Source organism: Anoplophora glabripennis, unplaced genomic scaffold (genome assembly GCF_000390285.2).
Source record: "Anoplophora glabripennis isolate ALB-LARVAE unplaced genomic scaffold, Agla_2.0 scaffold185, whole genome shotgun sequence".
In the NCBI taxonomy this organism is placed as follows: domain Eukaryota; kingdom Metazoa; phylum Arthropoda; class Insecta; order Coleoptera; family Cerambycidae; genus Anoplophora; species Anoplophora glabripennis.
This window is the reverse complement of record NW_019416354.1, coordinates 325867-351568: the sequence shown is the minus strand read 5'-3', so window position 1 is coordinate 351568 and position 25702 is coordinate 325867. Positions and strand designations below refer to the sequence as shown.

The following is a 25702-nucleotide window of genomic DNA, read 5'->3' as shown; positions in this document are numbered from 1 at the left end:
TTATGCACTATCGATAAACACATTGATAGAATTGGGTTGAGAGAGTTCTCTGTATTTGGTTAATAGTCACCTCAGAATGTCAAACAGGCTTCAGCAGAGTTGGTATTTACTATCGCACTTACGGGCCTGTTTTAAACTCTTTCAGGCGGCATGCACAATACCTTTGTATTGTGGGTTACCGCGCCCCCTTTTATAACAGCAAACTCTTTTGTGTATTTTTACATTAGACGTATTACTTTCTTAAATAGCTTTAAAAATCTTCGCCTAACACCGGCCGCTTGGAACCTGGGTTCTTTTCGACACCCTGTCTACAATCAGTATTGTATCCTAGTAATAACATCCTAACGGCAGGCAATATGTAATACACCTAAGTACTAAAAGTAATAGTCCTATTTATTGGACCGTATCCACTTTTTTGCATCATTTCTGATGGTTTCCCAAATTAAGTGTATCCACATTGTAGGAACAAATGACCAAAGTTTTCCAGTTGAAGATTTACGCTGGAACTTCTCAATTACAACTGTTGCAAATTATTGCATTGCCGTTTGCAAAGCGTGACATTAAAAGCATATGCAACCATCTTTACACAGTCCATAGACAACCGTGACGATAAGAGCGTATGGTGTATTTATCATTTTGGAAAATAGTATATTATATAAATAATGACAGGATGAAAATTATACAAGTGATATTTTACTTGATAATCAAACTTATTTAACAAAAAATCTTAGTAGTTTATGTAGACATCTTGTTTAAATATTTGGGGGAAGGTTCCTTTTATGATGTCGTAATTAGTTGTTTTAAAAGTACATAGATTTTGTGTATTTCTTGCAGCCCAAAAATCGATTAACCAAGTTATTTTTAATCTCACGTACCTCTTCAAATCATACATATTAGTCCGAATCTGAAAAACATTTAAAATTTGAGGATTATGACTAAAACTTGTTACTCGGTGGTCTTCAAAGTCGCTAATTACGAATATAAGCTTTTAATTTGGAAACTCTTAAATCCAAAATGGCGGATCTGTTATGGCGGATTGAAAGTACCATAGAAATTGGTATATACCACCCAAAAAATGCGTTATGAATATTTAAAAAGTTAAGTCATTTGAGTAAAAATAGGCAATTGGATCAAAGAAGTTACGTGGATGTGATCTATACAGATTTCTCCATAAATTAGAGCACGGTATGCTGTTATGCAGGCTTAAATATTTTGGCATCAGTAAATGTGTTTTTACGCATGTTGAAATTATATTTTCCCCATTGTGTTCAATTTGTAGCTACAATATTTAGTCAAACATCAGTCGTCCTTCAGAGTTCTATATACTTGGACCACTATTTTTAATTCTTTTCGTGAATAATATTCCAAATAATTTTAATCCATTTTTTGCTGTATGCTGATACTGTAAAAAAAGTCTGCAGGGTTTGGATTTATTTAACTATAGTGTGACAAGTCATGCTGATATAACTAATTTTACTCGATTTTGCTGTACATTGGGGATATATCGTGGATCGACCAGGTTTTGTCATGGATCTAGGTGTTATATTTGACGTATCTTTAAACGCGTCGTAGGGATTTATAAACATTTGCGGTTTATTTTGTAGGAGTAAATATTTTAGGAATATTTCCACTCTACATAATTGATAAGTATATAAATTTAATTAACCCAAGTTGAAGTACCTACGCCTCTGAGGTTTGGTCTCGTTATTATAATTGTTACATATTTCGAAAAACTGAAAAGAATATTTTTTATCTCGGCAAGTTATATTTTTTATGGAACTTATCCAGTTCAAGGTTTTCAACAGAATTTATTTTTTTGGATGGATTTGAGATGGAGAAGAATTGTATACTCTAACGTTCTAATTCAAAATTATTAAATACATTAATTGATTGCTTTGTCCTTAAACAGCATATTAATTATCGTGTTTCTAAAGTGAATACTAGATGTAGTAATTTGTTTACACCAAATGATAATTAATTATTTGAACAGGCCGGACATGTTCAATTCTGTGGCAGATATTAAAATCATTTCTACTCCTTCAGTTCAGATCTTCCGTTTGCTTTCATTTCTTATTTGAGATTTGTAAAAATTTGCTGTTTTTTAATCGATCATAATTTGATACTATTGATTGTCTGTATTTGATTTTTTATTACTTTCCCATTATTTATATTGCATAAAAATGAAAATAATAAACTCATTATTATATTATTTGTAAAATTGCATAAATGTTTGGAGCCTTTTTTCTTAAGTTTTTTATTTGAATTTTCATATAGAACTTGTAAATTGATGTTTATAAATATATCTCGCATCCAAGATGAATGCATTGCAAAACTTATCTTTTAATTGCGATCCTTTAATGCATGGACTGGCGTTCCAGTTTTAAAAATAGCCCACTTTTATTTATTGCATTACCAATAAACATCCACAGCATCGAGCATTATTTATTTTGGGTTAAACAAAGGAAAACGGTATCTCTTTTACGTGTTTAAGGAGATAAACGTGGGATCCTACAATTCCCACTTTAACGTTCATTAAACGTTATTTCTTTGTGTTCCTTTACGATTTGTTTGGTTTTTCGATCTGAAAGAATAACAAAACTCGGGTATAATTTCCTAAATCAATCGGAATTTGTTTTTGTAAGTAGAAAGGAGGCAGTGGCGGGTAAATATTTATTTCACGTACTATCTACAAGTACTGACAGTGCCAAGTTTTATTCCAACTTGAATTGCATCAGGACGATCGTTTAATGTAATTTATTGTAATAATTAAAAAAAATTGGTAAAATAATATATTTTTTAAAGATCATCTTAAACAATACCTATGTAAAAGATTTTGAAAATCAAAAGTGCCATGAATTGCTTTCAAATTTTCTTGTTACGTTATACCCATTATAATATAAAAGGGTAATCAACCATAAATATGGTGGTAAAATCCTTTATGTTATTTTTAAGACAAAAGCAAGCTTGTACAAAGGAGATTCTTCAATAAAGTGCCATGGTCAAATAAACAAGCACCTTGATAATATTATGGGCTGAATACCAATGTGAGGAGCAGGAAACATGAAGACGAGTATTTCATACATATATCAGTCACTGTATTTATTTAATAGTGAAAAGACACATATACCTGATGGGAGCATCAATTTTCTAACCTCTTCAGATTAGAAAGATTTTAGTAGAGGTAGTTCTTGCTCTCACACGCAGCACGATGTGTTTTAACCTGTTATTGGCGACATACACAATGGATCGTAAACCCTGAGTGTTGTAACAACAACATTGGTTTTATAAGCTACACTGTCACAACAAAAACATCAGCTTCGGCAAGAGAGCAAATGGTTACTGAACCAATAATGCTTTAAATATTTCGATATAGCAGTACATCTACTTGTTTAATCAAATGAGCTTATTAAACTCTTCGGAAATAACGTAGCACATAAAAATAAAATTATTATTTATAACAAATAAATGTCATTCAATGAGGTGTCTGCATAAAATAAATATAACGTTTTGTCACTGAATATTTTCCACGATTAAAGTTAATGCGATCCATAGAAACATTTTCGCCAATAACTCTTTATAAAAACTTATTTTAAAAATTTCTATTCGAATTGTACCAACTTTGTGACGTACTAGACTAATGAAATGTTATTACAGAAAACTTCTTATTTAAGCAACTCCTTTATGTCCCTCTTTTACTAAATGAAAGAAGAAGGGCAGTGATATGTGGTTTTATTTGCACTTCCCACTAATAAATGACGCAATTAAACCATAGCACACTATGTCTATCTGCCAAATTCGTTGCATTTTGTATTTTTTTTAATTGCCAGTTAAATAATGATTTCATGCAAATATAAAAAATACGTGTCAAGTCTCTTTTGTGAAATTATTTATTTTTGAAAAGTATCAATAAAATTCTATCTTAACAAATATTATACGGACTGTATGATTTTTACTCCGTAAGATATACCTATTTTTGGCAAGATACTTATTTTAACTTTACTAAATGTTACGTTAATTCATCAATCAAAACCGAAATCTTATTTAAAAATAAGTTACAATCATTAACTCAAAAAGTCGTTCCAAAGTGTTGTCCCCATTGCGACAATTTCAGAGATTGGAGAGTTATACCTATTTTTAACGTCCCCATTTTGTCACCATCGCGACACCTATGAATTGCGTTTGCAGTGAAATTTATATTTACAATGCAAAATTTTAACATTGTGTAAAACGCATTAATACACCGTATTTCACAAGCCTAAAGTAAAATATTTATATATTGTGGTTAGATGTAATGTCTGTTATTTGTATTATTTCAGATGACACATATTTGTGTAGGTTGTTTATGAGTTTGCATTGCATGACATTTATGGAACATTTTTTACATAAAAATGTTCATATTACTTTACATGGAATCCTCATGGAATTGTTTTGCATAGATTCCTTTAAAAAGCAATTAGAAAAGAAACGTCATTTGCGATAAAATGCATTTGTTATGTTTAAAAATCATAATAAGCATTTTTTGTATACAAAGTGTTCTGAAGCAAATAGGCTGTACTTCAAGGATAGCTTCCTGTTGTGGAAATACATAATTCGATTTAAATTAAGTTACCCTAGTAAAATTATGCTTGTAGGCCTCGAAATAATTTTGTCATCTATTTTAAGATAACTCCGTCATTTTGAAAATATTTCAATAAAATTTGATTTAGGGAAGTTTTGGGGGCAATTTGTTTATTGCCATATTTTTTTTTTGTAGATTTTGAGAAAACGCGATGTATTTTGAAGCACCATTTTATAATGAAAATAATACTCTCAATAGTTCTAAATGTAATGGAATTTTTATCAGTTCAGAATATCTTAAATCTAAGTATGCGTTTCTGTGAGAATATGACGTTTATAATTTAACAATATAATAATATTGTGTACTAGACTATGGATATGCTGTTACAGAAAACTTCTTACTTATGGAAATCCTCTATGTTTCTCTATTTGTAAATAAAAGAAGGATTTAGTTGAACTTCCTATTTAACACTCGGTACAATTAAAGTATAGTCCAGCACGTCATTGTCATTACTGCCCACCGCGTTCGTTTCACTTTTATATATTTTTTAAATTATCACTTATAGTCTCCCTAGTGCTTGAATTATTTCCGGAAATTTTTCCGAAGGAACGCATATTTTGAAATTTTCGAGAAAAATGCGCGAGAGGAAAAATTTCTGGACATTAATTCAAGGACGTGGGGGGATTCGGTAAGAAAATTTTACAAGCAAAATTTATTTTAGAAATTTGACATGTTTCATTTTGAAACTTATTTCGCCAAAATAAAGTTGGCTTGATAGGTAGACATTGTTTTGTGGTGCATGACATATTTTTTTCTTCTTGAACGTCACATAATTTAATCGCATTTCACGCGTTTTTTTTAATTCAAAAATGGCTCGTTTTGGAAATGAAAATTCCGAAAACATAAAAACAACACGTTCCTTTCACTTTCGTAATAAATGAGACATTCAATTTTTGAATTCAGATATTTACCTTTGCAATACAATTCACTTAGTATTACTAAAATAGAAGGAACGTAAGTTTTTGTAGAAAAACGATGTCTATGGCAATTTATCAAAGATTCTTATTAAAACATAAAAAAACAAAAGGCATATAATTTTTTAATTTAAATATTTATCTTTGCAACACAATTTACTTAGTATTACTAAAATAGAAGGAAAGTAAGTTTTTGTAAAAAAGTGATGTCTATGGCAGTTTATCAATGATTCTTATTAAAACATAAAAAAACACATTCCTTGCACTTTAGTAATAAAAATGGCATTTAATTTTTAAATTCAAATATTCATCTTTGCAGTGCAATTCACTTAGTATTACTAAAATAGAAGGAAAGTAAGTTTTTGTGGAAAACCGATGTCTATGGCAATATATCAATGATTTTTAAAAAATCATAACTGCAATCAAGTAGGCTTAGGCTTGTGATGTCAAAATCGTCGTCAAAAATGTCAAAACACAGACATCTGATGGAAATGAAAAATAAAGGTAATAATTATGCTACTCGTTACTCTCCGTTGCAAAGAGAAGAGTTCCAGCCAAAAACATTTAGCGTTAATAGAAGAAATCTCGGAACAAATATTTGGTAAATAATTATTTGTATCTATTTATTATTTTAAAATAAATAAAAACATTACAAAGCAAAATTCTGGATAGGTACTGATTATGATAGCTGTCAAAAAAAATTCCACTTATTAATTTTGTTTGCAGGAGGAAAAAAATTTCCGAAAAATTTGAAGGTTGCCATGGGCAACTGTCGAAATTACAGTATGTAATTGGCTTAAAATGTAAAATTTTTAGTTAAATAATGATTTAAATAATGTCAAAAAACGCTGTATGTTGTGAACTAGTGAATGATTGAGCACACATATTTGTCAAACATAAACAAATGCCGTATCATGTAAATTGTGCATATCGACACTTTCAAAAAGTATGTCTTCACATTCCAAATATTTGCCAAAGCTATACAAACAGCACATCGCTGGTCTATTCAATATGTCAATGTCATTCAATATGTATGTATTTAAGGACATATTTGCCATGTACTTATATTACGTTTCTGTACATCATATGTATGATACAACTGGGCGCTATAGACATTGGCCAATTAATCTGCAAATATTTGAACCAATAGTGACGAATATTTTTCCAGCTTTTTATTATACTACACTGTATTTGCAATATTATTTATTATTCGAAAATGATAAGCGAAAACCTTTTACCAATATATTTCTGTTTCTACAGTATATTTCCCTATATTTTGCATCCCACCTAAAGCTGATATTTTTGGGGATGAGAGAAATATTAAATATCAAAGTTGTATGTTTTCCTGATGCTCAAGAATTTTGTAGCAAATCGAACAAATGAAGGTATCAAAATAAATTAACTATATTATTATATTTTTATACACCTAATTAAAAGAATCAATTTCTCACTATTACAATGATATACGCTTTGATGAATGTATTTCTTATAATAAGGGAGATATTGCCAAAAGAACATGTATCTAAAATTTCAGATACTTTCAAACATTTTGTGGAATTCAATTGTCTCATTTATATGTATATCTCCCTAAAGTATTTATTCTAAGCATGACATTTTATCACTATAACTGTCAATCTTAATATAAATGTACCAAAAACATTCCAAGCATAAGAAAATTATTTGTTTTCGATCAACTTTCCACGCCAGTCTGCACATGAATTTTATTTCTGCTTAAAACAAATATATAAATAGAGAAAAACTGAAATATATGGCACACAGAGGTTAAATTAAAGGTTGGCAGTAGACATTAGGCACTACTCCAGCGACTGTCTGTCTGAAATAAAATTAATACGCACCCCGACTGGAAATAACTCAAACTTTGTTAATATTCCCCCTTGCCTATTTACGGATGTTCAATAACTAGGAGTTTCATTGCAAGAATAAGACGTTCAGGCTATTAGGCCTGAAAACTTTGCTTTTCCAAAATAGCGTAGAGATTGTAATAATATTGTTGGAGGGTAATTTTTAAATTATTTTAAGAAGAAAAGTCCTTACGAACCTATGTCCCAAAGTACTTAGTTTTCGAGAAACAAGGTGTTAAGAGTTTTTGAAAAGGTTTCGAAAAGAAGATATTTGACTACTGATGACTTATTGGATTAGTGACTTAATTAAGTAAAGGTGAAAACTGGCTAAACCTGTGTACAATTATATCAACCAGTAGCGGAGATACTGGAGATAGTACCAATAAAAATTTCATAATTGTGTTTCAAAGAAAAAAGGTCCCATTTAATTTATTTATAGAATGAGTCGTTTTCGAGTTATTATTGATTTAAATCTAAAATTAGCTTACCACACATTTGGATAAACGGACAGTAATTCTGAAACTATTTGCTTCACACAAGAAAATTCTGGAAATTTTTTGTTAAAAATACAAATTGGTCAACAAAAAAAACATCATTTTAATTGGAATTCTAAATCAAATTGATTTAAAATTAAATATTACAATCTTTCTGCTTTGTTGGTCTACCTTCCATAGATATACAAGATATAAAATATTTATTTCGTTTATATTTATTTTCGTTTGTTACGTTGTTGTTAATCGACAAATATTAAAGTTTAAGCAATGATTTCAAACAGTTGAAACGTATTTTGTCATTCCATTGAATGACAAGACCAGTTTGCTACTCCAAATTTTCGAATCTTTAAATTAAGTTTTGAAAAAGTTTCCTAAGGTTGAACCTATTACCAGTTATTTTTAATTTTTTAGATAAATCTAGAATATCGAGTATTTTAACAGTACGAATAGTATGTTTTTTTTTCGATATATTATATGAACAAATCTTTCTGGATATTGATTATTTAATAGCATATTTTTTATGAATCGTATATCATTTTTAAAAATTTGTTCTTTGAAAGAAATGTGCGAACAACAAAATAAATTTCATCTCAAGTAGCAAATAGTCTCTTCTTCTACTCTTTATAATTTTGCGTTCAATTAATTCAACGTGAACTGTTACACAGCAATTATTAACTATTTTTTAGTCTCTTTCATTGCACCACAAGCATTATTTTCAAAGTTGCCACGGCCACAAAGAAGATGACATTTATCAAGTGAAATGTTATCATATTTTAATCTTTTAAACATATGTTTATACAACGGTAGTTAGGTAGATTAATGTTTTAATATAGTCCAGTCGACAGAGGCCGAAAAGTTACTGTTGGTGACATTTCCTTGATAACTCGGAAATAACTAGACATGAATACTTTAAATGATGATGATAATAACAGTCTAATTTGGTGACAAAGTATTTTATCAGGAAAAAAAGTTATTAACAATTTAATCGTGAAAAAATTTTTTTTAGTAGTTTTCTTTAAATAACTCAGCGGGATGACTGTACGAAAAAATGCCTAGGACATGATTTTGTTCGTAATAAAAATAGCTACAAAATGGCGGTGGTCCGATTACGAAATTTGCAATAACGGCTTTGTTATTACAAATTTCGTAATCGGACCACTGCCATTTTGTAGCTATTTTTATTACGAACAAAATCATGTCCTAGGCATTTTTTCGTACAAAGTCATCCCGCTGAGTTATTTAAAGAAAACTACTAAAAAATTTTTTTTTCACTATTAAATTGTTAATAACTTGTTTTCCTGATAAAATACTTTGTCAGAAAATTGGCCTGTTATTGTACTCATCATTTAAAGTAGGCCTGTGTAGTTATTTCCGGGTTATCAAGGTTTGACACAGTACGAACCTCTACCAACTGGACTAATAATGAAAATCATAAATCTGAAATAATCTCTAAAGGAAAATGTCACTTTTGTATCGGTTAAACTATGAGAAAACTACATTCATATTTATATGTAGAAAAAGTTGGTTTTTGCAGAAAAAATCTTTTTTTAAACATGACGGATCGTACGCTCCGTAGTATCACGCTGAAGCTTACTGAAAACGCATTTCAGGTTCAGTGGAGGATTCGGAGTTACAGACGCGAGGCGTCCGCACTCCAGTATTCCAGTTAAATTCAGTTTTCCATCGTGTATTTTTAGAATTAGCATTAGAGAGAATTCAAGTTTTAAACACGTGCCGGATATTAACACATCTGAGTGGATTTTGTGTATTTTAAGCATTAAAATGTCAGTTTCTAATTATCTGTGACCAACGTCTTGTTACGGTGGATTGTAGTGGTACTTGCTGTGTGTGAAAAAGTTTGCCGAAAATGCCTCTCTTCAAAAAGAAAGCCGAAAGGAGGAAATCCTTATCGAGGAAGGAGATATCTCTCGCTCGGTTAGAGAATTTCAGAAGGGAAGTTGTTACCGACCACCATACCATACAATTGAGTAAGTACCCAGTTTTATTTCATCGAATGCGATGCGTTGAATTCTCTAGAAATTCCCAAGATTTTCCAAGGCGAAGTTATTTTAAGTATCAGTAACTAGAGAATGTTACCTTAAACTGCAATTATATGCGAGATTAGTTAGGAAATATGCCAAAAGCACATTATCAAATATATTTTGAAATGTTTAGGACACTTTATTATATATTCACATATTTCCTTAGGAAAATCTCAAAAGATCACAAACAATTTACTATTAATAAGGTTGTGAGGTTTTGAAGAATGCATACTATAAAAATGTTGGGATAAAGAGGAAGTTGTCTGGAAATCTTATTTTTGTATATTCAAAAATAAAGTTGGCATGGCTTGAGCTATATTCACCCACTTAGTTATGTCTAAGATTTGAATCAAACTTGATATTGATGGCTCAAAAAATATTTAACTTGATAGCAAAACAACAATTTTACTAATCTTTCAAAAAATAATTATCACTGCTATGTATCACCTAATATTTCAATATGTTCGTCAATTTTTCTGGTTTATATTACAGTAAAATTATTAAGATTTTTTATTTTTTCAATAATGCAAACAGTGAACATCATCGTCAATTTTTCGTCCATATTGTTAGTTAAATAGTTTCATATAATCTTGAGTCAAGAAAACGTTCATTATTTTTCAAACATCGAAATAATATATTTATAAAACTTATGGTTATATTGTTATATTTTCACGTCAAACAGAATTTTAGTCAGAAAAGTAATTCAATGAGTTAAAATTTCTTCTTTTTTGCAATGAAAATTATACTTAATTTGAAGGAAAATAACGTTGATGATGAGTTTTTAAGTGTGAAACGTAACATGTCATACACCATCGGATTGGTAGAAAATAAAGTATAATGATACTAAATTTTAATAAGTTTGTATTAAAAAAATGATATAAAGACAAAACGTTGAAATAAAAATCTGGTTCCCGAATATGGAATGGAAAAGCAAAACTTGCATTTGAAAAGCGTTTTTCTACTTTCACAAATAATAAACTTAAAAAACGGTGAAGTCGAAATTTCGTATTTCTAAAAAAAGTCCAAAATCAGACATTTACCTACATACATACTACATCAGGCAATGTTTACTAAAAAACTAAAGCTGAAGTAACAATCAAAGATCAAAGACATGGACCCACACGTCAAATTGATTAGTCTATTCGATAAAATTTATATACCATTATACAGTTCTATTAAGACAAAATCCATGCGGGAAACCCAAAGACTAAGTTTTCAGCAGCTTTTGTTACAATAACATGTTACAATAATTTTGTATTTTTTTAAATTAAACATTGAGTTCTGAAGGCCATGAAAATATATAATACACTAATATTCCGATTTTTATGATATCTCACGAATTTTAGGAGAGCTTGGGTAGTTATCAGTATACACTGTGTGATATGAAATATCTAGATATGTTGCAAACTATCTTCGATTCTTAGATTTATTAACTATAACCTTACGTGAGACATAGATCAGCACAAAATTCAACTAAAATAGATGAATTAATTTCTTTCATTCCTAAATTAATTTCTTTTGCATCCTAAATATTTGGTGTGATTCATTTATTGACAGAAGTAAACATATCGTTTGCAAAAAAAGTTTTTTTTAGAAAAAATAGAGAACATCAGAAATGACTATTCGTTTCTGTTTTTTTTTTCTTTTTAATGTATGTTAAAATGTCATACATTTTCTAGAAAGTGACCTTCTAGCTCCAACAAGTTTTCGTCTTGTGACCTCAATATATTCATTTTATTATAAGATTTTCATAACGATGTTTATTTAACACTTAATTTGATAACGCCTCTTCATACCCGATACAAGATATGCGCCACACATCTCTCTCATTATGTTGATGGGGAGGTAAACAAGAACAAGAAAATCAATATTCATTCGATCAATATCCTTTGTCAAGATAATACCAAACAACTAGCAGATAAGCATATATTCCCTTAAACAACTGTATCTAAATATTTTTTGGAAAATAATTCATTCATTTATTACTTCCTTTTATAAGAATAATGATTTTAGCCTGATGTAGAAACATTTTTCTAAGGAAAATACGTTATTAATTATTGCATTTAAACGCATATTTTTTGAGAAAAAAAATTCCAAATAATATACATGCAGGAAGTAAATCTGGACGTTTCTCTGGCCACTCTAAGTGATGACATGCCACTAGACGTAACTTTACTGTTTACAGAATGCAACAACGACGTTACAATCAATTTTCAAGACTGATTCCTCTCAACACAAACGAAAAGACGATAGTAATATTTTTCCTATAAGGATTCTTTACAGCTCCATACAATCGGTGAAAGAGCAAACATGAAGCATAGTTCTTGATCAATTACTTAAGAATCATGGAAGTTATGTGAAGGAGCCGTAGTCGAAGCTCTGGAGCCTAGTTACAAGTCTAAAGCTAGACGAAGAAAATAGATCTATGATTAGTTGCGATGGAAAAGGATAGCGGCCTTTCCATACATCTACAACCAATCAATCAATTAGTGATTATTATTTATCGAAAAGTAGAATCTATCTATCTGGATGCCTTTCATTCAATTACGAAATCTAAAATATTCTTAACATGTCATGTTTTTGGGGCTTCTAATCCTGATCCCATTTTACGGAAAAATTCAGAGTTCAATATATTTGATTGACAATAGACTATGTAAATCCTTGCGACATTAAATAACTTTTCTTTGATAGTCGAACCCCCCTTCTTGTTCAAATTTTAAATGTAGGTAGCTTTACTGACTGTACCTACTTTGAAATTAATATCTTCAGTGACTCTTGAGGAATTCTCCAAAAACTATATTTCATGTCCAATCGTTGAAAAGTGGTATGGTCCTCTGAATACATTTTACGAAAAACATTACTTGTCTTGTTCGCTTTCGCAAGAGCCATGAAAGTTTGTTAACAAAAATAACATAAATGCAGATCTCTTAACATTGATTTTCGTTTTTTCTTCATTCTATCTTCATTTTGGAAAATTCCCGTCTGCGTCTAATTATAGTAATGTATGTTTGAAAACACAGCATCAGAGCGGAAATACCACATGCGCGCCAAATCGAAAGTTCTAGATTATTATAGCAAATACTTAGTGGAATAAAGCAACCCATGGAACTATTATACCGAATTATACTTGTGCGTGTTTTGCCCTGCCCTGTGAATCATGCGAATTCATCAATGTTTTCTAGGTGCAACAAAGTCGATGTTGGTGTAACGTGGATTTGGCTGTCTACAATAACAAATAATAGTAGAATACCGGAAATTTTTTGAATTAATATTTTATTTGTCACGGTAAACACATGGGAATAAGAAAATGTGATGGTACCAAATTTAAATATAACATATAGGTATTTTGAAGCAACTGAATTTTATTTTCGCGTATAATTAATGTATCGTCCTTGAAAAAGCTTTTATCAGATAGTCAATCATTAGAAAATTTATGTTTTATTATGGTTAGTAGTTAAAATATCAAATTTATGTAGTAACTTAATATAAGAATATAGATGTTTCAATTTTATAATCTTTGAATAAAATATTTTTTTATATTTTTTATAGAAAAAAGAATGTCTATGAGTGTATCTGCAGTAGTAGAACGTTATTTGAAAAATTTACAAATACAGGCGGCGCACAGTGGGCAAAAATTCAAATCATATGGCGGATTAGATGGTATAGCAATTAATGTTTCTTTAATCAGTTTCAAAAGTCATATATTTTATGCTGAAATTGCGAAAAATATGAAATTAGTCAAGACTTCTTTTTAAATTAGGAAAGAGTCATTAGTCTCAAATAACCCACAAACCCAATAATCCATAAATCCAATAAACCCAATCGCCCATTCTCCTAAATCATAAACCTATACACCCATAATTTCTAAAGTCCCTAAATACCTAAACTATACGTTTTGTGGGTTTATGGGTTATTTTATTTACAGGTGATAAGCTTTATGATTTTGGGAATAAGATTCATGGGTTATTCGATTTATAGGTTATAAAAAGGTTTATGATTTTGGGGATTAGGTTTATGGGATTTCAGACTTTGGTATCATGAATTTTTGGGGTGAATGGATTTTGGGGTTTTGGGGCTTATGAATTTTGGGATTGATGAGTTTTGGGGTTAAAGAGGGTTTGGGCGTTTATAAGTTTTAAGCCTTAGGTGTTTATGGGTTTTGGGGTTTAGGTGTTTATCGGTTTTAGGGATCAGGTTTTTTAGATTTTAGGGTTTAGGCATTTATGGATCTAATGGTTTACGTGATTCTGGGTTTTAGGGTTTAGGTGTTTGTGGGTTTTAGGGTTTATGAGTTTTGGAGTTTACGGCTTTATTGGTCATTAGTTTTAATATGTTTCGGTTATTAGGTGAATTTGGTTTATTAAATTTATTGTTTATTAGATTTGCGATTAAAGAAACATTTATTGCTATACCATGTAACCTGCCGCGTGACTCAAATTGTTTTCATTATTGCCCACTGTGCGGCGTAGATTTAAAAAAAAACTCGATAATATTCTAAAGCCAAACAATGCCCATGAAAAATTATGCTTTAAATCGATTTTTTGTTAGAGAAAAAAAACTTTATTTGTTAACTATCAAACTTTATTTAAGAAATTATAAAAATATACCAAAAATGGTATCTATTAAGTAAATTAAAAATGGGAAATGATGCATTTTATCTCGTTTTCAAACAGTAATTATTAATTGGTTGTGTATTTAATTTCTTCAGTTAAACTTCTTGGCATATCCCCAAACAAATAAATATATAAACATTATGTGTACAACACACTCTTCCTTTTTATTAAATATAACTTGACCCTCTTTCTTTTCTACAATGCCAGTCTTGATAACTAAAAATAAATTTCAATAGATATTCTAGTTGTCCATTCATAATAAAGCAAAATTATATAAATAAATAAAGTATGTTATTATCCAGAAGACAATTTTATTTGACGTGCTACTACTATTTACTATTATTTTTATGTACCTACTAGTAATTAATAAGACCCGTTTCACGGGTAATAATTTTATTTTAGTGAAGACAATAATGACTTATTATTACTGTTTTTTTCTGTAATGTTTGTACCAAGTACGACAAACAAGCGTTTTACACAAAAAAAAATGTTCGCTAATTAAATTAGGATCAGATTATAAATAAAATATGATACGAGTGTTAATTGTTAAATGAGTGTACATTTAAGTATTGCATAATGCCTCACAATTCTCTTTTAAATACAAGTGTAGATCCACAGAGAGAAACAAATGTATTTGCTATTGTTTCAAAATATGAAAGTTTGTTTTTTTTGTTCTGAAGAATTCAGTATTACCATATCACCATTCAACAGAACCGACTTTTACTAATTATGTTATACTTATGCTATGGCTCTTTTTTTCTGTGTTGGATTAATATTTTCACTTTGTTTGAAGTGTCTGGTGCTATAGCTAGAAACTATCCTCAAATATAAAATCTTTATTTAAAGCCTTATGGGAAAAATTGAATAAATCTTAGATAATCTGTATTTCCGGAATTTTTATTACCTATCAACGTCGTAGACAATAATCTTTAAAACAATACTGAATTTATAAATTACTTTCATTTTCTCTGTCAAGGTCAAGAGATATTTTTTTATTTCCTAGGATATTTCCTAAAAATAGTACGTTATTTAAAATTATATTTTTGCTCAAAATAATTTCTGAAGGACAAACTAACACTCAATGGAAATTGGTGATAATTTTAATGAAGTAAACTTGTTACAGCTAGACATAAAAGATTTTTGTTATTTTAATTATAGAATCATTTGTTCTGGGAAATTAATAGTAATTAATTAATTAATGTAATTTGTTTCTTGCCACACTATGCATACATGTTATTCAGCACGATATTAATTAACAAGATATACAGCTTACGACTATGTTTATATAATTTTATATTATGTAGGAAAATTAATAAATTTAGCTGATTACTAATATCAGTAGGAACCCATTAATTTTTTTTAATTTTAAGTTTGTGAGTAATTTAAATATCCCCAAGTTCTTTAATTTTTCTGAAACTTCACTACCAATATTTTAGTAGATACTGACAAATGGTGTTTCTGCTTACTGAACTGAACTAGCTAAAACTAATACAGTTAGATTGTGTTGGGTGCCAGGACAAAAAGGCATTGACGGAAATGAGAAAAGCGGATGAACTTATCAGAAAGGAATCCGAAACATAGGATAGTTCATAGGATATACTGGGCTTCAAGGCCAGGGCAAAACCATGCCAAGAAACCTGTGGAGTGTCCTTTGCAAAAAAGAGCGAACGTGTTGCTGAGCTTGTATAAAATTCGGGACAGGAAAGTGACGAGACTTATAAAACGGGTCATTGTCACTTTAGGAAACATCTATACGAGCTAAGGTTTGAAGACAATCCGATCTGTAGAGGATGTGACTCGGTGGATGACGCTCCCTTTTTGGAACCCAAAGAGCTGAGACCAGTATAGGCAAGGAAGTTTTTGACGTTGTATAAAGGACAAAACTACTTGCTGAATAGGTTTTCCAATTTTCCAGTTATTATTTTTTAAATTTATAATAATATGATCTCGCACTTAAACATACGAAAATAACTATAAAACTAGTCATTCAAAAGAAAATGTCCAGGATTTTTTTCAAAAGTCCAATAAAATAATTGTCGTAGTAAAAACTACTATAGTTAAAAAACTATCTCAGGAATATATGTGGTGGGGATGAGCAACCAAACAAATTAATTTTCTTAAGCTAATAATATATAGTACGTATTTCACAATTGATAGCTACACTTTATTTAAAATTGTATTTCGAACAAAAAAATGTGTGTAAATTTTTTGGTGAAACAAATAACTTTAGATCTATTTATATGCTTTATTAAATTAATCATAAAAAAAAATGTTTATAGTAAATAATTTTTTTAACAAGGCTTGATATCATGTATTAATAAGCTGAAATATAATCTTTTGTTTCAGGATATCTACATATAAGAAAATGCGATATACACAAATTTGTAATTAAGTTACTGGTGCTTGGTTCAAATTTTCATAAAAATACTAATCAATTTATTATTTTGTAAAATGAGCATAATTCCTTAAATAAATATTTCCCCTTGAACCTTTGGTTTTGAGATACAGTATTAAAGTTTGCGAAAAGTTATATCTAAATATCCTTTGAACGAATGAATATACAGGGTGTCCCACCAGGAATCGCCACTATTGATAACTCGAAAGGTACAGATTCGATAAATCTGAAACGTTGGCATTCTAGCAAAGGCAGTAGGGCCAACAGCTAAAATATTTATAACTTTATGGCACTTCCGGTTATACCTGAAGTCGACATTAACTTTCTTATTTTAAATGGGACACCCTATATACTACTGCATTTTCAAATTCCACGTGAAATTTGGGAGTCACTTTATTAAATATTCTCTATACCTAGGAGTTATAGATTTTGAGATATTAATTTTTAAATAAAAAATTGACAGATGCAGAGGTCCGCAGAGATGCCAGTAACTCTTTTCAGGAGCGTGATATCAAGTGGATTTTTGGTACCTGTAAAAGTAACACTAAATTATGGTATACTTACCAACAAATTAAAACATTTAATACTAGGTGTTTCATATCATTTTTTGTTGCTACTAATTTTAGAGATATTTGCAATTTTCTATTTATTGGAGTCTTTCTCGTATCAGACTTGCTATCAAATTGGCCATGACCAGAAACAGAACAGAAACACACTTTTTGCCGAAATTATACTAATGAGGATTATTTTAATTTGTCTGTTATTTATGGTCAATGTGACAAAGTAATTTCAAGAACATGTAGATTTTGCAGCTCAATATCCAGAATAACGAAGATCTTCACAAAATACAGGATGTTCCATTTAAGTAAACAAACTTATAGCTGTTTGAAGTTATCAAAATGTAACAGCAAAAAAACTACCTAGTATTAAATATTTTAATTTGTTGGTATACCATAACTTAGTGTTACCTATACCATTTACAGGTAGCAAAATTCCACTTGATATCACACTCCTGAATAGAGTTACTAGCATCTCCGCGGACCCTTGCATGTGTCAATTTTTTTCTTTAAAAATTAATATCTCAAAATCTATAACCCTTAGGTATAGGGACTATTTAATAAAGTGACCCTCAAATTTCACGTAGAATAATATATAGGGTGTCCCATTTAAAATAAAAAAGTTAGTGTCGACTTCCGGTATAACTGAAAGTGCCATAAAGTTCTAAATATTTTAGCTGTGTTGGCACTACTGCCTTCACTAGGTTGCCAAATTTTCAGATTTATCGAATCAGTACTTTCCGAGATATCGATAGTGGCGATTCTTGGTGAGACACTCTGTAAAAAGATACTTTGTGTACTACCAGTCGTGTAGAACTGAGTTTTGCCTTAAAAAATGATGATACACCACTGGAAATATATTTTTGTTTTTTTTTTAATTCAAAAAATCTAGTGTGGAATATGCAGGCCATTTTGAATACTTTTTAGAAAATTATTTAACTAATTGTAAAATCATTTCTACAAATGACTATTTAAAACAGGATGAGAGATATCTTATTTTTGACGATATCTTTTGAGATATCATATTCATAATTTAAACTTAGACTTAGACCTGGAAACTACTTTATGAAATGATCAAATTCAAATTATCTCACGTAAGAAATAGTTTTGTGGTTGACTTGTCATAGTTTCATATCGCACGTTTTTATTTTCTATAGAATATCCAGAATGCACCCTTCGACATTAATTCCCCGTTTCCCCGTTACTTATTCGACTTTGTGTACAAATTTAAATATGACACTGCGTTTGGTTATTTCAGCAATGAAGAAAAAACAAATACGTATGGAAAGAAAGGTGTTAAACGTTAATTACGTGGAAACGGTTTACGGAAGTTCGCACATATCAGACGTTCATCAATGCGATTTATAACAAATTTATGTCATATTTAAAAACCAGTTAACAAATTTATTACTGTCTGGTCCAGCGGAGTATAATTTCCACGCGAATAGTAGTGCACGCCGTCCGGTAGGCGGATTGGTTTAAAAATATCCTCAAGTGACGAAAATGTAGACGTAACGGTGGCGCATCTGGTGATTCAATTTTTCCAAATAAATTTATAACCCCCGCGGACAGCATCCGTCTATAAAATGATTCGAACTATTGCTATCATAATATTAGCACGAATTCCTTTCAAAATATTTTATAAAACATAATGTGTACTTACTTGTCAGTTTCGTGTAAAAAATAAATTTAGCAATAATATTATCTACACCTTTTCCAGATGTATTTTAGAAACGGGCAATTTAATTTTAGAAAGTGTTATTTATACCAGTATCCCAGATTAGTTATTTCTATTTCAGAAAATGTCAAACAAATTTCAGAATTCACAAATTTAAAAAGAATATAATTTATTAGTTTTTCTCTTTTGGGGGTCTTTTGCCAGAAAGCCATTTAAAAAATCATCAAATGAAAATCGCCCATGTTTTGAATCCAACACTAGAAATCGCCCGTAGAGCAATAAACAGCTTCGAAGCTGATCCGACAGCAAATTATCGAAATTTGTTTTGAATACAACCGCTAGAACTGTCCAGGAAATAACCTTCGGTGAATTTAATAATTTAATGTTTGCAATATTTTTATTAAAGTTCATTCGAACTTCTGTATTTTGTAAAGGCAGTATATTTGTTCTGTTTAACCTGTTAGATATTAATTGCAAATAAAATGTTATCAAAAATGCAACTTTTTTTTAAATCGACAAATACAATTGTTTCTGTTATTAAATATTCAAAATGTCAACTAATTGAATCAAATTAACATTAGGAAATCTTGTGGGAAAAATTCATATTGGCATTTTTTGAAGAGTTGCAAGGCGATTTTTGTCTCTCCAAACAAACTTCCCTTGTTAATAAAAAAAAAAAAACAAAATTTGGTTCTTTGGTGTTCAAGATTAAATTATTCACGATTTCGTCTAGATAATAAATTATTGGTAGAAATGCTTGTACTTTTTGTACATAATAAGAATGAAGTAACAGTTTTTTGATGATCTTATTCACAGTCCAATGAGAAACTTAACTTGTTGCACAGAAGTAAAATTTGTTCCTCCACTTCAGGACTTGTTACCGCCTTCGTTTTTAAAATCTAGGAATCACATCCCTTTCCTCTTCTTTCATTTTTACCTTAATAAAAACTTTGAAAGAACACAACAAATTATGCTTTATAAAAATATATATACTTATTATACTTTCGGCCACTGTAGTGTCGTTTGTTATATCAAGGACTAGTTTTAAATTGATTACATTGTACGCAGTTAATGTGCAGACAAACAAATAAGATGCTTCTCAAATTTGTTTCTAAACATGTATTATCATAAATTTAATTCGACAAATCACTTTATAATTAATATTCTCGAAAAACGTCAAAGTTTGGACACATGTACTAATGAACATTTTTTATCAAAATAATGTACAAAATCGACCATGAAATTTATGAAATTTATTTTCGTAACACCCTGTATTGAAACTGAAAATTCAATATTCACGGAATAACTAGTACCTACAATGTGAATATGGGGCATTCCATGCCAAATTACTGTGGTCGTAATTTAATTTTTAATTTTCCCAATTTGGTATTATTTAATATCCATTCAGAGCAGCTTTCACGAATTTATTCATATTTTTATTTCAACCACTCAAGAAGTTATGAGCATTTGAATATTTTGGGTAAAAGTTTTTCAAATACTTGTGTAACTTCGCAAAAACAAAAGATATAAACTTTTTTCTTGCATTTTCTTCATTTTGAGATGTAGTTCAATAAAAAAAGTATAAAAATAATACATTTTAGTTTTTTGATGTGTTTTTTGTTTTAAACCTAAAAATTGCTTTTTGCAAGTTTTTATTCTTCGAAAAATTCTCAAAAATTCGTTTCTCAATATGCAAATTTATGAGACAGAATAGGATCTTTTATTCTATTTTTTTTTTAACTAAAAATAAATTTTTTTAGTATTTTTTCCAGATTCTCTATTAAACCAAATTATATTATAGAAGTAAATCGCGATGACTAATTATTAAATATACCTTATGTAAATTATTATTAACTAAGTATTTCGTTTCTTTTAATATTAAAAAGTTTGTTTTGCATAATGCCATAATAGGTACTTGTTATATTTTTGACCATTTGTATTTAGTAAAAACATTTATATACCTACCTATAGATAGGTAAATGGGGAAATAGAAATAAATCAATTTCTAGAATACTTGACGGATTTTATTTTCTGTATTATTCCATTAAATATTCCCCCCAGTGATCTAAGAGCCATGCCACTTCGATGAATTTGACTCCTGTAGTTGTTAATTTTCTTTACGATTACAACTCAATATCAATCAAAAAATTGCACCAAAAAATAACTCATGGATTGTTTTTTATGATATAAGTTTTGTATAAACAAATACCACACTGAAAAAATAAAAAAAAAGTAAACACATTACTACATATCATTTCACATTATTTTAGTTTTGAAATCAATCTTTTTCATCGTCAAAAATATAATTTATGTTTAAATTAAGTAAAAATAATAGCTATTAATAAATTTTAGAAGTAAAATCTTAATATACATATGCATGTAGTGCATAAGCACAAGAAAAGTCTTCAATTAATTTTGGGACTTCTTGAATAAATGATTGCTATTGAGATGCCAAAAGAATATAAAAACGTAGTAGGCTGCGTCCGTGCGACAGCAAGGCGCCACTAACTTATTCGGAATTTCGTAGAGGACAAAATTAGAATTTGCATAATTAAGGGTAGTATGTCAGAGCTGACCATGGTAGAAATATTCTAATGGAGATCAAAGATTAAAATGAAATTCTTCTAAATACAATTTACATAGCTGAGAACGAAGTTACTGCAATTAAAAGAACAGTATTCACACATAAAACTACAATTGTGTGTGTAATTGGAAATATAACGAAATAATAATAAAATGAATAAATATATAAATAAAATCAATTGATGGTTGACTTTACTTAAAAATAGAAGGAATTCCAAAATGCACAAAAAAATAACATTTTACCAACTGAAACGGTCACTTCTTCCAAAAGTTTTTATTCAGTGATAGTCAATGACTTAAATTTAACAAAAAGAACAACGGTAGTATTAACAGCTTCAACTGTTGCCACACATGAATTGAGGTAAAGAGATGATTGCAAGGACCACCTTGGATGATCATCACAACTGAATTAACCAACTTAAATTAAGAATAATCTGGGATGAACAATAAACGTAAAGATGCATTTACTAGGTCACTTGTCCATCCAAGTGAATGAAAGATGGACAAGTAAACAGTAAATCATCTGGGATGAATAATTATTGTAAAGGTGCAATACAGGGACCACTTTGGATGCTCATCGTGAATGTATGTGAAGAAAAGTAAACAATAAATCATCGAGTGATGTGGGATGGACGAAGAATGAAAATGCACATTTGTGCGGATCACTACGGGTCATCGAGGGTGAACGAAAAGTGAACATACGGTAAATCATCGAAAGTGAATCATTTAAATGAATGTATAACTAACGTAAAGGCGTATTTCGCAGATCAATGAAAAGTGAACAATAAACATGTAATCATCGAATGTAAATAAATCATCTGGGATGAATGAAGAATCTAAAGGTGCATTTACATAGGTCATTTGGATGATTATCGAGGATAATCGATAATAATCGAGGAACAGTGGACCCAAAGGTACATTTACAAAGGTTACTTTGGATGATCATCGCGGATGAATAATCCAAACCGAATTAAAAATGAACATTAAATCATTGAAAGTGAATATGGGAAAATGCAAGAACCTGTACTGTTTTTTTTTGTTCATTCAGATGAGTCCTAACAAATGCAATGTAGAATGTAGAGTGGATAACTGTACTTTAAGGAAATTGCTACTATAAATAATAACCCTTAAGTATATTGTATACCAAAATTTTAAAATTTACTTCAAATTGAGAACAGTTATCATTTTGAAATAATAAAGCAAGATACATGAGAAGTAATTGATTAAATTAAATTAAAAGAATTGGAAAATCACAGTCGTCAGTATAAAAATTGTAGAGAAATTACATTAAACTTACAGGACCAACCGAATATTTATATTTCAATAGTTTATATTTTTTATAATCACATACCTATCTATATAAATATATAGATTTAACTCCTTTTTACAAAATGAGATACAATTATGGCAATTGAGATACACATATACACACATCTATAACATAAACGCAAAACTGCATCAATTAGTATTTTTATTGCGAAGATTCGAATATTTTATACGCGTAGTTAGTGTAACAAATATTTATTTATATCAGCAAAATGTTACCTATAACATTTATAAAATACCACATACGTCCTGATTAGATTAGCTGTGATAAATACTACTGTCTATTTAACACCGTTGATTGAAATTACAAATATTTCAATCAACGATAACAAGCACCGCTCTTTCGCTGATTTTTTCACTCAGCTGATTTCTTCACTCAACAATTTCTTTAATTTTTTTTGGTTCCAAATGCTTCCGTGACATTTATTTATTCTAAAATTACAATAACTTTAAATATCTAGTCTATTTAAGATTACGTACAAGTATTAAATTTAAACAAGTGTTATAAATTGTTTAAATAACACAACGTGTTCAATACTTCAAATGTGTAGCTGACAGATCTTGTTCTGGAATTGAAAGTGTATAGATGTACATACATACTTCCATGTAATTACTTTTATATTGTAAAGCATGAAATCAATTTTCTTGTTTTGTCTCTGTTTAGTTTTAGGACTATTTTTAGTAGGTATTAGCATAAATAGTTTAGGGGTCTTGTTGATATAGTTAAGTAAACACTGAAAAAATTTCTAAGCAGATAAGGAAAATAGGTTATGTCTTCGAATAGGTTATGTCGACTTATGTTATACTCTTCAATAGACTACATTGATTTTTGTTTTTTTTTATGGTTTATAATACGTAAATTCCTTGGTTAACTTCATTTTTTTCTAGTTACTTAAGTGTAATAAATATCTTCGTTTTTTTTACTATTTCAATTAACTCATATTAGTATTATCTATATTAAAGCTATGTCAGTATGACAAAGGCAAGTAATTTAACGTTTGCACATTTAAATGCACGCTCGTTAATAGCACACATAGAATTAATAAAAGAAATTATTTCCAACAAACAATATCCAGTTGTGGCTGTTTCGGAAACTTGGTTAAACACTAATATTTGTGATAGTACCGTTATATTGCAAAATTATAACATATACAGACAAGATCGTGATGGTAGCTGTGGAGAAGTTGCATTGTATGTGAATAACTCTTTGAAAAGTAAGAGGATTGTTAGGGATAAGGTAGGTCAAACTGAACAATTATGGGTGGAAATTTTACATGATCATTGCAAGTTAGCGGTATGTGCTCTTTACAAACCTCCACGATATAAGGTCTGTCAATTTCTTTCAGACCTGGACGAGTCTTTCAATTATATATTAACTAAATATGATTATATTTTATGTGGTGGAGACTTCAACATTGATTACTTAGATATTAATAGTTCACAAGTTAAAAAACTTACTGATATTCTTAATACATATGAACTTGATCAAATCATTGATCAACCTACACGGGTCACTGCTAGTANTTACTTGCCTATCATCACGGATAAATCATCCAACATGAATGGAAAGTGATCATGAAACAGTAAATCATCGAAGATGATTTACATGGGATGAACAGTGGACCCAAAGATACATTTACAAAGGTTACTTTGGATGAATAATCCAAACCGAATTAAAAATGAAAATGTAAATATTAAATCATTGAAAGTGAATATCTAGGAAGAGTGTAAGAACCTGTGCTGTTTTTTTTTTTGTTCATTCGAGATGAGTCTTACCAAATGCAATATAGAGTGGAATATGTAAACATCACGTTCACTGAAGTGATTCGATAACTGTACATGAAATTGCTACTATAAATAATAACCCTTAAGTATATTGTATTAAAATTTTAAAATTTACTTCATATTGAGAACAGCTATCATTTTGAAATAATAAAGCAGGATACATATAAAAATTAAGTTTGAAAAGGTACAAGAATTTGTAGACGAGCTGAATATTACACACCAACGTGCATGTAACGTCCCTTGATGCCACTTTAAAAAGAAATAAGTATTTCACTTAATCAGAGAAGTGTAAACGTAAAATTAATTCACAGTGAATTTACTTTAGATGACTCATTCGTTATGATCATATAAAGCAACCTGTGTAAATTAGTATTTAAGTATCCGAGAAGTAATTGATAATGACGCAATAAAAGAATAGGAAAATCGTCAGAGAAGAGAGAGTCGTCAGAGTAAAAATTGTAGAGAAATTATATTAAACTTACAGGACCATCTGAATATGTGATTTATAATCACATACTTGTCTATATACAGGGTGTATCTAAATAACACCGAAAAAATTCAAGGGGCGATTCTCCGATGAAAATTAATAGGGGTCTTTGGTATAAAATTTTTTGAAAAAACCCTTCCCTGAAAAGTTACGCCCCTCCTAAAATTACAAAAAAAAATTGTTTTTCTTTTTTATCTTCCACGTACATCAAGCTAAAGAAACCAAACTTGGTGAACATTATCTGTCAATAAAACTACACTTTTTGAATTTTTTTCAACCCTGAACTATTTTTGTAAGGGGTTGAAATAATCAACCCCTATGACATTTTTTCTTATAATTTTTTTTTCG

General features: G+C 29.6%; 1 protein-coding gene across 1 annotated transcript in view; it reads left to right on the top strand.

Annotated features, from left to right (window-relative positions):
• The first annotated feature begins 9516 nt into the window (after positions 1–9516).
• The window catches only part of LOC108906661 (sodium/potassium-transporting ATPase subunit alpha), an 83283-nt gene continuing 67097 nt past the window's right edge, over positions 9517–25702 (top strand). Inside the window, exon 1 of the mRNA XM_018709975.1 lies at positions 9517–9876. Within this exon, the coding sequence (XP_018565491.1) occupies positions 9756–9876 (121 nt within the window). The 5' untranslated portion in view covers positions 9517–9755. The remainder of the gene's footprint in view (positions 9877–25702) is intronic.